Source organism: Cajanus cajan, chromosome 2 (genome assembly GCF_000230855.2).
Source record: "Cajanus cajan strain Asha chromosome 2, NIPB_CcT2T_4, whole genome shotgun sequence".
Lineage (NCBI taxonomy): Eukaryota > Viridiplantae > Streptophyta > Magnoliopsida > Fabales > Fabaceae > Cajanus > Cajanus cajan.
Window position 1 is genome coordinate 57,001,454 of NC_138518.1, and position 15,596 is coordinate 57,017,049.

Consider the following 15,596-nt stretch of genomic DNA (forward strand, 5'->3'; position numbering starts at 1 on the left):
CTTTTTCCTTTTAAATTCTCTTCTCTATATTTTTTTTATTCTTTCTTTTTCCAGTATCAAGTTAAGAGTCCAGAGAGTATATTTGCCTTTTTTTTTCAAATTTTTATATAATTCCAAGCTATATAAAATGAGAAAACAAAACAGCCAAAAATTAGGTCAAATTTCAAGTGAAAATGAGAAACTAGTGCACTAGTTTTAGGTTTTGGTTTGGATTCCTTTTGAACTATTTTTCTTTTCAACTTTTATGTCTTTTAGGCTCTGTTTTAAACTCTGTTTTCCAGCCTCTTAACTCATCATTTTTTTTTAAAATTGAATCCACAAGAAAAGTGCACTAGAAGTAGGATTACACTTGAAATTTTTGAGTCACAAATTTTTTTTAGAAGATTTTCAATGGAAATGTGATTTGAAAACTTAAGACACAATGGAAACCTAACTCTAAAGAAACTTACTAGAACTAATAGCAAGTTATGAACACAATAAGGTAAAAGAAAAAGCACATATAGGAGGCAAGAACAATAAGCAAACCGAGAGCAACAAATTGATGAACAAGACACAAAGAAATTTAGGTCAACATGCTATTCAAGGAATTTTAAGACATATAAAGACTACACAAATACACTAAGACAAAACATGGATTAAAAACCAAAATCTAAATGCAATGCATGCAGTCCAATCACGGACACATATTAGGAATGGAGAGACTCAAAATTAAAATAAAAAACAAGCACAAGCTAATAGGTCCTAAACAAGTTGATTGAGGAAGAAATTCAAGAACAATCAACCAATGGATCTATGGAACAAAATATGATATAAAGCATATAGATCCGAAAAGAAACTCAAACAAGACACTTAGAACACAAAGAACACAAAAACAATCGGACCAAAAACTCAAGAACACTTATCTCCTTGAAGACCTTGCTCTTGATACCAAAAATGATGGAAGAGGTTAGGAGAAGTGGTAGGTGTTCTTCTCCTTAGCTCTCCTTATGCACGGATCTTCTTCAAGGAAATGGAAACCAACGAAATGAACACTTGATGGATGAAGGATTCACGGATGAAGATAGGCCTAAGCCTTGGATGGAAGCATCCAAGCTTAAGGAACAATGGAATGCTCACTTCAAAGAGAAGGAAGAAGGTAAGTTCCTAAGATTTGAAGGAGAATTCTCAAGGTGACTTTGATGAAGAAATTCGGCAACTATGGCTCTCAAATTTCATAAATGTCAAAGTGAGTACAATAAGGTGAAGGAGGGAACATATAGCTTCCGAAAATTAGGTGGACACTTGGCGCCACATGAGTGGCCTCCATGTTGGCGCCAAGTTTTGAATTCAATTTTGAATTTGAATTCAAAACTTGTCACACATGTGTATGACCGATCCCATGGGTGCTTGGTGCATTTGGCTTTGATTTAGTGTGCATTTAGGGTTGAATTTAAGTCACACATGTTCAGCCAAGGTGGCATAATCCATGTGACTCAAAATGCAACTTAAATGCATGCTAAATTAAACCTAATTTTGCCTAATCCTCTTAAACTAATATTCCTCCTTAAATCCTACTCTAATGACCCAAATACAATGGTCCAACAAATACAATGGAAAGGAAAAATTACAAGAATGAAAATGAGCCCAATATTGGGTACCAAAAGCCCAAAGGCCCATGAAGCCCAAAACTAGGCCCAACAAGCCTAAAACCTAAAATGTTACTCTATGTGGTCCAAAATACAAGACCAAAATATATGATACCTATACTAATATGATGTATACAAAACATATGAAATTAGCTATACAAAATATGGCCCATGAAAAGTTCAACTTGGGCCTTCCCAGGCCCATCAGGCTCATTGGGCCCTGACTGACCCAAACCTTCATGTCTAGCCAACTCCTCTTGGTTCTTTGAGTATGTCACCTCTTGCACTCCAAAGCATGATTCCATCAGTTGTGTTAGGTTAAAACTTAAGAAAAAAATCACTAAAATTAAAATCTAGATTCAATCTTATTTTTTTATAAAAAAATTTAAGACTTATTAAGACTTAAGAGGAGGCAAAAGGGTCTCTGAAGGAGAGATTTTGATGGAGAAATTGAGAAGAGTGGTGAATGAGATAGCCTACGCTCACACTCTCTCTAGGCTTTCTCCGCTTCATCGCTCTCTCGTCCCTTTCCTCTCCGTTGCTTCCAAACTGTACCAACTCGCTCTCTCGCTCCGCCACTCACTCTACCAACGCCGTTTCTTTCAAGTCCACCGGTAACTAACTAACTAACTAACCGCCACTTTTCTCTTCCTTTCATTTTGTTGTTGTGACTTTTGTTTGTGTAGTTTGCCAGTTCCTGTGATTAGCGTTGGGAATTTGAGTTGGGGAGGCAATGGGAAGACGCCAATGGTGGAGTTCATCGCCCTATGCTTTTCTCGTTCCGGAATTTCACCCCTCGTTCTCTCTAGGGTATTCTTTTCTTCCCAATGTTGTAGCTGTCACATTTTCATCACGCTTCTATTAGGCTTATGCACCGTTCAAGTTTTTGAAGGTGATGACGCTTTGTTTCTGAAAGCATGATTTTTTTTAGAAGGGGCTAAAAGTGTAAAATGTTAGTCTCTTTGGTCCAAAATTCTAAAATGTATGATTTAAATGGTAATATCAATATTGGAAATTGAAATGAAAGTAAGTTGTTAAGTTTAGAGACTAAAAAAGAAAATTAAAATTTAAAAATTCAAGGATTTATTTAAAATTTCCCTACTTTCGGAGACTATCAAAATTAGGGGCTAGAATGACAATAACTGGTTAAGTTTAGGGACTTAAAAAAGAATTTAAAATTTTGAAGGATTTATTTAGAATTTCCTTACTTTAGTAGGGAGTACCAACGATATACATTCTTCTAGACTTGAATGGTGTTTTACCCGCTTTCAATTTAGAGTAAACCAGCATTTTAGTCATTGGATCAGCTGGCTGGGTTACTGTTTTACTTGGAAAAAACCAACTGGGTCACGTTGGTTCCGTAGCATTTCCGAATTATCACTAGCTTAGAGTCTTAGACCAGTGATGTCAATGGTTCCAGTTGGACCAGTTTGACCAACTGATCCAAGTTGATTTTGTAACTGATTATAAATGCAGAAATGATTAAATTAGTTGATAATTGGTTAATAAGTAAATGTTACAATGGCTGACGTGTGTACTGTTTCATGGTACCTTTTGGAGTTACTTCCATGTTAAAATAATGACACTTGTTTATGACTTATGGCCAGTTTTCTTGATTTTTTATGCTCCTAAGTTGTGAACATATTGTACCCTTCAATCTTCATGTCAAATTCAAACTGAAGCAGTCTATATCTGTTGGTATTTTAGTTTCACCAAGTTGCCTAGCTTGATTATTGTATACTTATATTTCTTCTTCTGACAGGGTTATGGTGGTGGGGATGAAGTTAACATGCTTCGTAGGCATTTACTTGGGACAACAACTAAGTTTGGTGTTGGTGCTAATCGAGCTGCTGTTGCAAGTCATTTTATCCAAAAATATGGCTGCATTGATATTGGTAAGAGTTCATGGCATGACAGACAATACGTTGATTGGAAGGTCCAGGATTCTCTTGACTCAGAAAAAATTGGGGTTGTAGTTCTCGATGATGCAATGCAGGTAATGCAACTCTGCCCCCCCAAACACCTTTTTCTCCTGTTTCTTGATATACTATTTCATGTTTTTCTTCTTAATGATGATCCTGAAAACACCTTGTTCCCCAATTGAGATCCGCTCTGTTAGTTATGTTCATTTTCATTTCATTAGATGCTGTTTGCTGCTAGTGACACAAATGCTTGAAATTAAGATTTATTTATTTTTGGCTTTGACATGGCATTTTCTCTAAACAATATTATTTACATGTAAGGTAGCATTGGAGCTTGTGGCGTGATTTGGATATTGTAATGGTGAATGGATTAACTCTTTGGGGTAACCTTCAACTGCTTCCGCGTGGACCTTTGAGGGAGCCTTTGACTGCACTTAGACGAGCAGATGCAATTGTAATCCATCATGCAGATTTAGTATGTTAAAATGATATGAGTAGTTTGTTTTTCAAGGAAAAAATTGAGTAATTTTTTGGCAAGTTTTTCTTTCATCAGTGTGGGTTTGCTCATTTAGGTGGCATGTAGGTTATATTCGTTTTAAAAACATGGAAAATTACTGAAAATTGTAGTTTGGGTAAACAGGTTTCTGAGCATACACTCAAGGAGATTGAATCAATGGTCCTAGGGATTAAAAAGTCTGTTCCTATTTTCTTAACAAAAATGGATCCGACTTACTTATTTGAGGTAGGAATTATCAATGCCAAAATACCATTGACAGCTCTTCGTGAAGCTACTATATTATGTGTTTCTGCTATTGGTTCTGCAGAGCCTTTTGTGAAGCAGATTCAAAAGGTATTTCTCCTCAGTAATCTTTCATTATCCAAGTGAAATGTATTTTTGATGATAATCATTGGAGATTAATCTAGACACAAACATTAATCGAGTTTTGTTTTAACATGTTCACTTCAGGCTTATCTACCATTTTTTTTAATCTAAAGTCATATTGTGCAATTTCTTAACATTAGAATCTAACATAATTCAAGTATTCAACGGTAGATAATGAAATGCTAAACTAAGTGGGCGAGCTTCTTTCCACAATTGTCTAATATATATTATAGTATTAGTAATATATACTAGAAAAGTAACGTCTATGGAATTGAAAGACAGTAAGGGTTGAGTGGGTGTCCCAGACATGATGTGTTTCACTCACCAACCCCTTTGTTTGCCATGCTATCTAAATATTATGTTGTATAGCTTATAAGTGGATTTTCACTTTTTTTTTTCCTCCTTACTTTTCTGTGTATTTATTATCTGATTTCTAAAGTGCAGATAACATGATGCAGATGGGAGCACTTTATGTTGATCGAATAGATTTCAGTGATCATCACATATTCCATGCCAGGGTACATTTTTCTCTCCTGAATTTTGAAGAAATAATTTGTTGACTGATGACATACTGTGTTATTTCAAATCACCATTTAAACCTGTCATGCGTTCTTTTTGACTGCTGTGCTGTTATACTGGACAATGGTTTGTAAGAAAATTGCATGAGGATCATATTGAATCCTGCGTACTGCTATGTATTTATTTTGAATTTTCTCATGTGGTTTAGTTTTATTTTGACTAAGATGCTATTACCATATTCTTATTTAATCCAGGATATTGAGATGATTAGAGCCAAACTGGGAGAATTAGAGGGGAAGTTTGGTTCCAAACCAATTGTTGTAATAACTGAAAAAGTAGGTGGACCTACTTCTCATATTTGTGTTCTGTTTATGTATTGAGTTACATATATTTGTTGATATCTGGAATCACGGCCCCTTGATTATTTCTTCTTGGCAGGATTATGATAGGGACCCAGAAATTCTTAGGCAATTGTATCCATTTAAAGTTTTTGTTCTCTGTTCTGCATTGAAGGTTCTGCCCTGTAGAGGAAGCACAGAGGACAGCTTTAAGAAATTTCTGAAGGACCAATTGAAATTAGAATTCCCTCCAGCATGTTAGTATTATGATAGTGGTCCTGGTTATTTTTATGTTGTTGATGGTAGTTTTCTCCTAGTTAGATAAGAGGCCTTACAAAGTTGATACATATTGTTTTTGTTTAGACTAATTTATGTACTAAAAATAAAAGGAGAATGACTGAAGGACTAAGGTATCTGAGATATATAATCTTGAGGCAGTATTTAGTTACTTTTTTCTTTAAAGTACCAAATTGAGTACATTGTTTTTATTTTTTATATCCAAAATGGGTGCTTCAAATACATTTTATTTTATAAATACTCTTATATTATAAATGTGAATCCTTATCTTGAATGTCAGTGCTTTACGAAGTTATTCTTCAAGGATAGTAGTATTTGTTAGAGTCTTTCTCAAATAGAAGTGTACGGGTAGGGGCGTTCGGCCACCTCTGGTCGGCCGCCGAATGGCAGTACTTGGTGGCCGAACGGCAATCGGCCACCAGGACCGAACTATCATTATTCATTGCTCTTAACCCATGATTAGGGGTTAATCAGATGATTAAGGTGTATTACCTGATACGGTAAATACGTTGCAAGGCCCATGGGGTCCAGGGCCCATAAATGTCAGTATAAATAGCTCAGGTCAAAAGGTAACGTCACTGTTCATTAATTATCCTAGATATATGTGCTTGTCCTAACTTGAGCGTTGGAGTGCCTTTTGCAGGTACCAACCCCTCTATTCACATCGGATTGGAGCACTCGTTCGGCCTTCAGACTACGAGAAGATCATTGGTGTACCCCCTTTGTAGGTACATTTGGCGCCCACCGTGGGGCCGAACGAAGGCAATTGGAAGTTTAACTAAGTGTAATGGCGATAACTAGGAGAACAAACACTCAGGACCATCAAAATGAGGAACATGTTGAGGTTGTTGATGAAACAGATCTTTCCGAAACAGTTCGATTGTTGAAACAGGAAATGGAGTTGATGAAACAGCAGCGAGAGAGAGATGCAAGAGAGCTTTCGGCCTTAAGAGCCGAAAACGAGGTGTTGAAAAGTCAAGACACTTCCTGGAAACCTACTCATGTCACCAACACACAAACTCAGGGATCGTATCAATCCCATGCAGTCCACACCTCAGCTCCACATGCATCGGCAGTGGCACCTGGAAAACCCCTCTCGGCCTTACCCACCGTCGGCCGTCCTGCAGACTTGACAACTATTGGATCGCACCGACACCCCTTCACTCCTACTATCATGCAACTTCCGTTGATGGATAACTGGAAATCCTTGTCTATTGATAAATATGATGGTACCACTGATCCTGACGAACATCTTGATGTTTTCTTGACACAGGTGACATTGAGCACAACTGACGATGCTGCCTTATGTCGGATTTTTCCCACGTCACTTAAAGGAAGGGCATTGAGTTGGTTTACTCGGCTCCCTCCCAATTCCATCGATTCCTTCAGCACTTTGTCATCTCAGTTCACCATTCAATTCGCAACGAGTCGCCCTCATAGTGTGACGTCCCTATCTCTAGTCGGCCTTCGCCAAGACAAGAAGGAATCTCTTCGGACCTTTATGGATCGGTTCAACAAAGCAACTTTGGAGATTAGAGACCTTAACCCAGCCGTCGCACTGCATCATCTCACAACAGCCTTAAAACCGGGGCCGTTTGTCAATAGTATTTGTAAAAAGCCACCTTCGGACATGAATGATCTAAGAAGACGGGCTGACAAATACATGCAGATGGAAGAGTTGGCAGAGTATCGTAATCAGGCCCGAGCTGAATCGTCGAGCAAGATAGAAAAGCAGGCAGAACAATCATACAGGGGGCGAGGCAAGGAGATATCTCTTCGGGATCGGCCTAATCGGGGTCCGAAGTACACTCAATACACTCCACTCAATACCAGCCGTGCTGCGGTGCTTGAACAAGCTCTAGTTTCAGAAGTGTTGACAATTCCGAAAAGAGCATCCACTCCGCCACGAGCGGATACTAGTAAATCTTGTCGGTATCATCGCAATCGTGGACATTCCACTGACGAATGTGCTGCCCTTAAAGACAAAATAGAAGATTTGATTAAGCAAGGCAAATTGCATAACTGTGTGGATCGGTCAGGGTCGTCTCAAACTCGCTCATATCAACCTAGATATCAGGATCGGCGCAGGCAGGACCGTTCTGATAGAGCCTCACGAGAAAGAAGCAGGTCATGTGAAAGAAGCAGGTCGCGTGAAAGAAAAGATACTTCGGCACCATCGCATAGGAGGGTGATTAATACCATTGCAGGAGGGTTTGCTGGTGGAGGCTCAACTTCTTCGGCTCAAAAGAGGCATCTTAGAGCAATTCGGTCGGTCAACACTGTTCATAGACAGTCTTCTCGGAAGTTACCAGCAATAACCTTCACTGATGCTGATTTCAAAGGCATTGATCCCGAGCAAGACGACCCGATGGTTATTAGTGTGGAAATTCATAATTGCCTTGTCAAGAAAACATTGATCGATCAAGGCAGTTCGACTGATATATTATATTGGAATACATTCAAACAGTTGGGTATTTTTGAAAAGAATTACTCCCTTATGATGATCCATTGGTCGGTTTTGCAGGAGAAAGAGTAAGTACCAGGGGTTATATTAAACTCTTCACGCGCTTTGGTTTTGATGAGCAGGAAAGCAGAGAAATTCAAGTGAAGTATATTGTGGTTGATGCTAGCACTTCGTATAATATCCTCCTCGGCAGGCCATCCTTGAATGCATTAAGGGCTATCGTTTCAACACCACACCTAGCGATGAAGTTTCCATCTGATAAAGGGAAAATCATCACAATTCACGCCGATCAGAAGGCTGCTAGGGAGTGTTACTACGCTAGTTTGCGACTCGCGCCATTGGAAGAAAAAAGGTCGAAGTCAAAAAGGGTTCATGTTGTTAACGCCTCAGCACTAGTGGAGGAGCCGGTTTGGGATCTTGATCCAAGAATGAACAACGAAGAACGGGTAGAACCGGTTGAATTAAAAGTGCAATTTCAGATCGGTGTGCATCCTGTTCAGGTTACATACATCGGCGCCGACATGTCTGAAGAAGATCGTTCTGCCCTGTGCGAGGTTATATTGAAAAATAAAGATCTTTTTGCGTGGACACCTTCTGACATGCCTGGTGTGGACCCTAGGGTTATGTGTCATAAGTTGTCAGTTTGCACTGAAGCAAGAGCAATCGCACAACGTAAAAGAAAAATGGGGACGGAAAGGAAGCTTGCAGTTGAAACGGAGATAGCCAAGTTGCTTGATGCTAGGTTCATTCGGGAGGTTCATTATACCACTTGGTTAGCCAATGTAGTGATGGTGAAAAAACCGAATGGAAAGTGGAGAATGTGTACTGATTATACTAACCTCAATAAAGCATGTCCGAAAGATGCATACCCACTCCCGAACATAGATCGGTTAGTCGATGGTGCCTCCGGCCATGGAATTTTAACTTTTCTTGACGCTTATTCGGGATATAACCAAATCCCCATGCATTCTCGAGATGAGGAGAAAACGGCTTTCATAACTGACTCGGCCAATTATTGTTATCAGGTAATGCCTTTTGGGTTGAAAAATGCGGGGGCAACGTATCAAAGATTGATGAACAAAGTTTTTCAACACCAAATAGGTAGGAATATGGAGGTGTATGTGGATGATATGGTCGTTAAATCCAGAGACCTTGATCGACACATAGTGGACTTATCGGAGGTATTCCAACAGTTGCGCAAGTATGACATGAGGCTTAACCCGGAAAAGTGCGTGTTTGGAGTAGCAGGGGGAAAATTCCTCGGCTTCATGCTGTCGGCGAGGGGCATTGAAGCTAATCCTGATAAGTGCATGGCAATCATCAACATGGTAAGCCCTCAGAGCCTCAAACAAGTTCAGCAGTTGGCAGGTCGACTCACAGCGTTGTCACGATTCCTTCCATGTTTGGCCGAGATAACGAAACCTATTGTGAGATTGCTGAGAAAAACGAAAAAATTTGAATGGTCTATTGAGTGTGAAGAGGCTTTTCGGACTTTAAAGGAGCGTCTCGGCTCACCTCCCATACTCTCCAAACCCGATCATGAGCTACCAATTGTGGTTTACCTATGCATATCAAACGATGCAATCAGTGCCGTTCTAATTCAAGAAAGGGATAGACAACAACCCATCTACTTCATCAGTCGCATATTACAAGAGGCTGAGACAAGATACCAGCTTTTGGAAAAGGTGGCATTGGGACTGATCCACACCGCTCGGCGCCTTAGGTAGTATTTTCAGAGTCATCGTGTCATTGTTCGAACTGATTGCCCGATAGCTAAGGTGTTGCGTAAACCTGAATTAGCCGGAAGGATGATGGCCTGGTCTATTGAGTTATCGGAGTTCGACGTTGCTTTTGAACCACGGGGGCCGATCAAATCCCAGTACTTGGTGGATTTTGTTAATGAGTTGCAGCCAAAGGGTTACTTTGTGAATGATGTGTGGACAATGCATGTGGATGGTTCCTCAAACAACCAGGGTAGTGGAGCTGGTATAATCTTAGAAGGACCATCAGGACTGATTCTTGAGCAATCATTACGGTTCGCGTTCAAAGCTTCAAATAATCAAGCTGAATACGAAGCGTTGTTGGCAGGGTTAAGGCTGGCACAAGAAATCGGGGTTAGCCGAGTGGAGTGCTGGACCGATTCAAAAGTTGTAGCCGAACAAGTGAATGATAATTTCCAAGTAAAAGATGCAAACTTGTTGAAATATTATCATTTGTTTAAGAGAATTCGTGATACATTTGACGAAGTTCAAGTGAAGCATACGCCAAGAGCGCACAATGAAAGGGCGGATCAATTGGCTCGGTTAGCAAGCAGTACCCGAAAACCGGGACAGTTGCGAACCACGCTTCACTTAGACCTTGAAGCTCCAAGTGTGGCAACTGAATGTTTGGCAGTTGAGAAATCCACTCGAACATGGATTACTGATATGGTAGATCATCTTGAACATGGTAAAGTGCCATCTGACCCAGTGGCTGCTAGAAAGCTTCGAAAGCAGGTTACTAGATATACCATGGTTGGAGGAGAGCTATATAGAAGGGGATTCTCGGTCCCCTTGTTGAAATGTGTTGATACAGAGCAGGCTGAATACATTTTGAGAGAAATGCATGAGGGGATATGCGGTTTTCACTCGGGAGGACGAACCCTGGCCACCAAGGTGCTTCGGGCAGGATACTATTGGCCTACTCTCGGGGATGATTGTGCAAAGTTTGTTAAGCATTGCACACCTTGTCAGCGACATGGTAACCTTATTCATGCTTCAGCGGAAGAACTTCATTGTATTAGTTCACCCTAGCCGTTTGCAATGTGGGGTATGGATATTCTTGGACCTTTCCCGATCGCCAAGGGTCAGTGCAAATTTTTGCTAGTTGCTGTAGATTACTTCACAAAATGGGTCGAGGCCGAACCACTTGCCAAGATCACAGCTACTAATGTTCAAAAGTTTTTATGGAAGAACATTGTTACTCGTTTCGGTATTCCATATGCACTCATAACTGATAACGGTTTGCAATTCACTGATCAAAAACTCAATCGGTTTATTCAAGATCTTGGCATAAAACACAGATTTACGTCTGTAGAACATCCGCAATCCAATGGGCAAGCCGAAGCGGCTAACAAGGTGATCCTCACTGAATTAAAAAAGCGACTGGGAGCTGCCAAGGGAGCTTGGGCTGAGGAGTTGTTAGAAGTCCTTTGGGCTTATCGGTGCACGCCTCAGTCCACAACTAAAGAGACACCTTTTCGGCTAACATATGGCACCGACGCCATGATTCCTGTCGAAGTCGGGGAACCATCCTTTCGGCGACAACATTTTGATGAGACTACTAATGATGCATCACTCCGAGCCGAAGTCGATATGAGTGACGAAGTTCGCAACAAGGCCCAGATAATAGTTGAAGCTTGCAAACAGCGAATGATCAGGCGATTCAATTCTAATCTCACTAAGAGAAGCTTCAAGGAAGGAGATTTGGTATGGAGAGTACAAGGAACGGCAAGACGTAATCCACATGAAGGCAAGTTGGCAGCAAATTGGGATGGTCCATTTCGGATCCGACACAGCCTCGACAATGGTGCATATAAACTTGAAGAGCTCTCGGGCAAAGTCATCCCAAGGACTTGGAACGCGTCGCATTTGAAAACATACTATAGTTAGTTTTTGTAATATGATGGCAAACAGTGTAATCACAGAAGTGCACTCTTTTCCTTGATCAGTCTTTTCTCCCCTTATAAAAATGTGAAAAGGGGTTTTGGCTGGCAAGGTTTTTAATGAGGCACATAATCAATGAAGTACAATTCAATTCTTCCCTCTCATAATCAGTCCTACATTCGGAAAATCACGCAAAAAGGCTTCCCTCCCGAGTTGTTCAACTTGGCCAAGGATGTGCCTTCGGAAAATCACGCAAAAAGGCTTCCCTCCCGAGTTGTTCAACTCGGCCAAGGATGTGCCTTCGGAAAATCGCGCAAAAAGGCTTCCCTCCCGAGTTGTTCAACTCGGCCAAGGATGTGCCTTCGGAAAATCGCGCAAAAAGGCTTCCCTCCCGAGTTGTTCAACTCGGCCAAGGATGTGCCTTCGAAAAATCGCGCAAAAAGGCTTCCCTCCCGAGTTGTTCAACTCGGCCAAGGATGTGCCTTCGGAAAATCGCGTAAAAAGGCTTCCCTCCCGAGTTGTTCAACTCGGCCAAGGATGTGCCTTCGGAAAATCGCGCAAAAAGGCTTCCCTCCCGAGTTGTTCAACTCGGCCAAGGATGTGCCTTCGGAAAATCGCGCAGAAAGGCTTCCCTCCCGAGTGGATCAACTCGGCCAAGGATGCACCTTCGGAGTGACTCCACTCGGTCTTGCCAAGAAAACAACGCAATTCCGAGTGACTCCACTCGGTCTTGCCAAGAAAACAACGCAATTCCGAGTGACTCCACTCGGTCTTGCCAAGAAAACAACGCAATTCCGAGTGACTCCACTCGGTCTTGCCAAGAAAACAACGCAATTCCGAGTGACTCCACTCGGTCTTGCCAAGAAAACAATGCAATTTCGAGTAACTTCACTCGGTCTTGCCAAGAAAACAACGCAATTCCGAGTGACTCCACTCGGTCTTGCCAAGAAAACAATACAATTCCGAGTGACTCCACTCGGTCTTGCTAAGAAAACAACGCAATGCCGAGCCATTCCACTCGGTCTTACTCCAAAAGCAACGCAATGCCGAGCCAGTCCACTCGGCCTTGCTCAAAAAGTTACGCAATTCTGAATACCTCCACTCGGTTTTATTTTAGCTTACAAATGGTTTCATTTTTACAAGTAAATGATATTACGTAAGTCTTACATGCAAGTTTGACCAATACTTTGAATGAGGAAATATCATAGATAAGAGGCAATTTCATTTCATTAGCAAAAGGGAAGAGGCTCTATCGGCCTCCGATCTACACTTCAAATAAAAGTAAAATTTATACGAGACCTAGCAAAAACTACGCTACTCTTGGGGTGGATCAGATTGAACGGCAGTTTCGGGATTTCCCTCGGCATCATTCTCGTTCTCGAGATTCTCCTCGTCGAGGGTGTTCTCAGAAGTTTCAACATCATTTTCCGGTTGGGGGGCAGCAGTCGGTTCGGTAGCATCTGGATTGGCTCCCTGAGGCATATCGGCAAAAGACATCAGTGACCCTTGATAAAAATCTTGGGTCATATCAAACTCGAAGCCCTCTTCAAATTGGCCGAAATGCTTAGCCTGCCGAACCGCGTGCTGAAACCCGGCTTCATGTTGAGCAACAATCTTCTCCTTAGCCTGCTCCTTAAGACGGTTATACGCGGCTTGAGCTTCATCCAGTCGGCGATGCTCCTCATTAGCTGCCTTTTGAAGGTCAAGGCGAAGAGTGTCATTGTCTCGTCGAACAGCATCCAACTCGGCTGACAATTCTTGATTTTTGGCCGTTACTCCTTCATTCACTGCAATCGCCTCGGCCGCAGTCTTCTCGGCTTCCTCTAGACTTTGCTTTAAGAGCGTCACCTCGCTGATAGGCTCCATAGCTAGGTGATGAGCTAATGCCAAGGAGCGAGTTTGTACCTCGCAGAAAAGTCTCCATTTGGCCCTCACATCCAAGGTAGCCAAGAACTCCTGCCCGAACGGAGACACCATGTCCGGCCGAATCACTGCCTCGGCCGAAGCGTCATCGCTTAGAAAAGCCCGAGACATTAATTGGGGAGGCACCACAATCACGGTCCGATTAGGCGAAGCTTCGGGAACTGATTTCGCCTTTTTGGCTTGCTCTTGCCTTTCGCCAGAATTCTTTCTTTTTGAACGGCCCCGATCGACATCTTTTCCTTTCTTGGTCTTTTTTTTCTTGCGTTCAGGAGAAGGGGGAGCTCGATCATCATCATTGGGTCGAGGGGTGCGTGCAGCAGCCGACGTGCCTACCCCCCCGGATTGCCGAACTTGCTTCACCCGAGCAGCAAGTAGGTGGCGTATATCCAGCTCATCGGCACCACTAGTAACCATGATTCCTGCAAGAAGGGTTGAGTAAAAATCAATAGGAATTAAGTTTACGAGTGTAGTAGGACAAATAGCATACCTATCAGGTCATTCCACCAACGCGAAGACTCAACCAAGTTAATTAAAGACCTGGTCGGCAAGCGCCGAGGAAGACGAAGTAACAACTTCAAGTCCTCTCGCTCTTCGGTCGTCAGCATTTTCTTCGGCACTATGTCGTACGGCCGAGGGGCTCGAGTCCAGTACAGAGGAAACAAGGGCTTATCGTCCTTGTTAAAGAAAAAGCGTCGTCCATTAGGCCTGATGGTCACTCGAAAAAATCCAGCCTTGAAATTTTTGTACGACGAAGTGAAGCTATCCAACAGTAGTCGATCGCCTATTCGGCTTAAGGAATGCCACTTCGCCAGTATAGAAGGCCGGGACGAGTAGAAATATAGAAAGAGGAGCGGAGAAGGCTTAATGTTGACACACTTACACAAATGTTTGAAACCTTGCAATTGCGCCCAGCTGTTCGGGTGCAATTGGGTAGGGGCAACATTCAACACCCTCAACACCCCCATAGTAAATTCATCAAACGGCAGCTTGACTTTGAGATCCCGAATGAGGCAGTCGTACATATAAAACGATTCCATCTTCGCACCACTTTGATCAAGACAAACCGTATCCGGGTTCGGAAAGGCATTATTCCGGCATGACCGAACCCCAATCGGATAGGGTTCCTCAGCGGCGCCGAAATTCAAGCATTTGGTGTAATCCAACAAGTTGGTAATCATGCCCGTGTCTCGGTAACGCGAGTAATAGGAGGTTACCTCCCCGTTTACCCACTCATAACCCGGCACTTCGGACGGACCGTACCGCTGCCGATTCGATACGCGCTTTGTCTTTTGTTGGACCTCTTCGCTCCCACTAGTAGAAGTTTCTCCTGATGAAGAAGCACTTTCATTCGGCCTTTCAGCATCGGTAGGGGACCGAACCGTGCTAAAACGACTTGAGGTGTTGGACGAAGACCCCTCGGACGCAGACGACCGAGAGCTGCTGACCGAAGAGCTCGATGAAGTATTAGACATGACGATAAAAACTTACCAATTTCTTCTCAAAACCACAAACGTTTTTCGGATCGGCTTCTCAAACCTTCGGCTACCACAATTCGGATGAGAGCAATACGTGCGAATGGCCCTACCACTCAACCTATTTATAAGCTCAAAAAGAGGCGGGAAAATTCAAGATTTAAGAGAAGATGTAACCGTTCGATCTCCGAGATCTAACGGTTACAATTACGCAGCCGTTCACTCTACCCTGGCAACCGTCCTCGTTTTACCCTTGAAGAAAGCCTCACCTTCCTTCAAGGCTGGGGGGCAGTGTATGGGTAGGGGCGTTCGGCCACCTCTGGTCGGCCGCCGAATGGCAGTACTTGGTGGTCGAACGGCAATCGGCCACCAGGACCGAACTATCATTACTCATTGCTCTTAACCCATGATTAGGGGTTAATCAGATGATTAAGGTGTATTACCTGATACGGTAAATACGTTGCAGGGCCCATGGGGTCCAGGGCCCATAAATGTCAGTATAAATAGCT

At 42.3% G+C, this 15,596-nt stretch overlaps 3 protein-coding genes across 5 annotated transcripts; all 3 read left to right on the forward strand.

The window, feature by feature from the left end:
* Window positions 1-2,020: 2,020 nt before the first annotated feature.
* On the forward strand, window positions 2,021-5,749 carry LPXK (tetraacyldisaccharide 4'-kinase family protein). Of its 3 annotated transcripts, none has more exons than XM_020374997.3 (8): window positions 2,021-2,239; window positions 2,312-2,435; window positions 3,388-3,621; window positions 3,873-4,001; window positions 4,188-4,397; window positions 4,889-4,948; window positions 5,204-5,284; window positions 5,388-5,749. In XM_020374997.3, the coding sequence occupies exons 1-8, from the start codon at window positions 2,067-2,069 to the stop codon at window positions 5,547-5,549; spliced, it is 1,173 nt and encodes a 390-aa protein (XP_020230586.1). In that variant the 5' UTR covers window positions 2,021-2,066; the 3' UTR covers window positions 5,550-5,749. The 3 variants fall into 3 exon arrangements, with proteins under 3 accessions (XP_020230586.1, XP_020230585.1, XP_082924613.1); XM_020374996.3 differs by having other exon boundaries at window positions 2,022-2,239; window positions 3,873-4,022; XM_083068487.1 differs by lacking the exon at window positions 2,021-2,239 and having other exon boundaries at window positions 2,378-2,517; window positions 3,873-4,022.
* A 622-nt stretch (window positions 5,750-6,371) lies between these two features.
* LOC145955066 (uncharacterized) lies at window positions 6,372-9,775 on the forward strand. The gene is made up of 2 exons (XM_083069772.1): window positions 6,372-8,010; window positions 8,109-9,775. The coding sequence occupies exons 1-2, from the start codon at window positions 6,372-6,374 to the stop codon at window positions 9,773-9,775; spliced, it is 3,306 nt and encodes a 1,101-aa protein (XP_082925898.1).
* Window positions 9,776-9,859: 84 nt separating this feature from the next.
* On the forward strand, window positions 9,860-10,840 carry LOC145955067 (uncharacterized). Its single transcript, XM_083069773.1, has one exon. It carries the CDS (start codon window positions 9,860-9,862, stop codon window positions 10,838-10,840), a length of 981 nt encoding a protein of 326 aa, XP_082925899.1.
* The last annotated feature ends 4,756 nt before the right edge of the window (window positions 10,841-15,596 follow it).

Coding starts and splice junctions, on each gene's coding strand:
- LOC145955067 (XM_083069773.1), top strand. CDS start 9,860: ATGGCCTGGTCTATTGAGTTATCGGAGTTCGACGTTGCTTTTGAACCA.
- LOC145955066 (XM_083069772.1), top strand. CDS start 6,372: ATGGCGATAACTAGGAGAACAAACACTCAGGACCATCAAAATGAGGAA. Junction 8,011..8,108: donor GAAAACATTGATCGATCAAG/GCAGTTCGACTG, acceptor TCGGTTTTGCAG/GAGAAAGAGTAAGTACCAGG.
- LPXK (XM_020374996.3), top strand. CDS start 2,067: ATGGAGAAATTGAGAAGAGTGGTGAATGAGATAGCCTACGCTCACACT. Junction 3,622..3,872: donor TTCTCGATGATGCAATGCAG/GTAATGCAACTC, acceptor CATGTAAGGTAG/CATTGGAGCTTGTGGCGTGA. Junction 4,398..4,888: donor TTGTGAAGCAGATTCAAAAG/GTATTTCTCCTC, acceptor AACATGATGCAG/ATGGGAGCACTTTATGTTGA.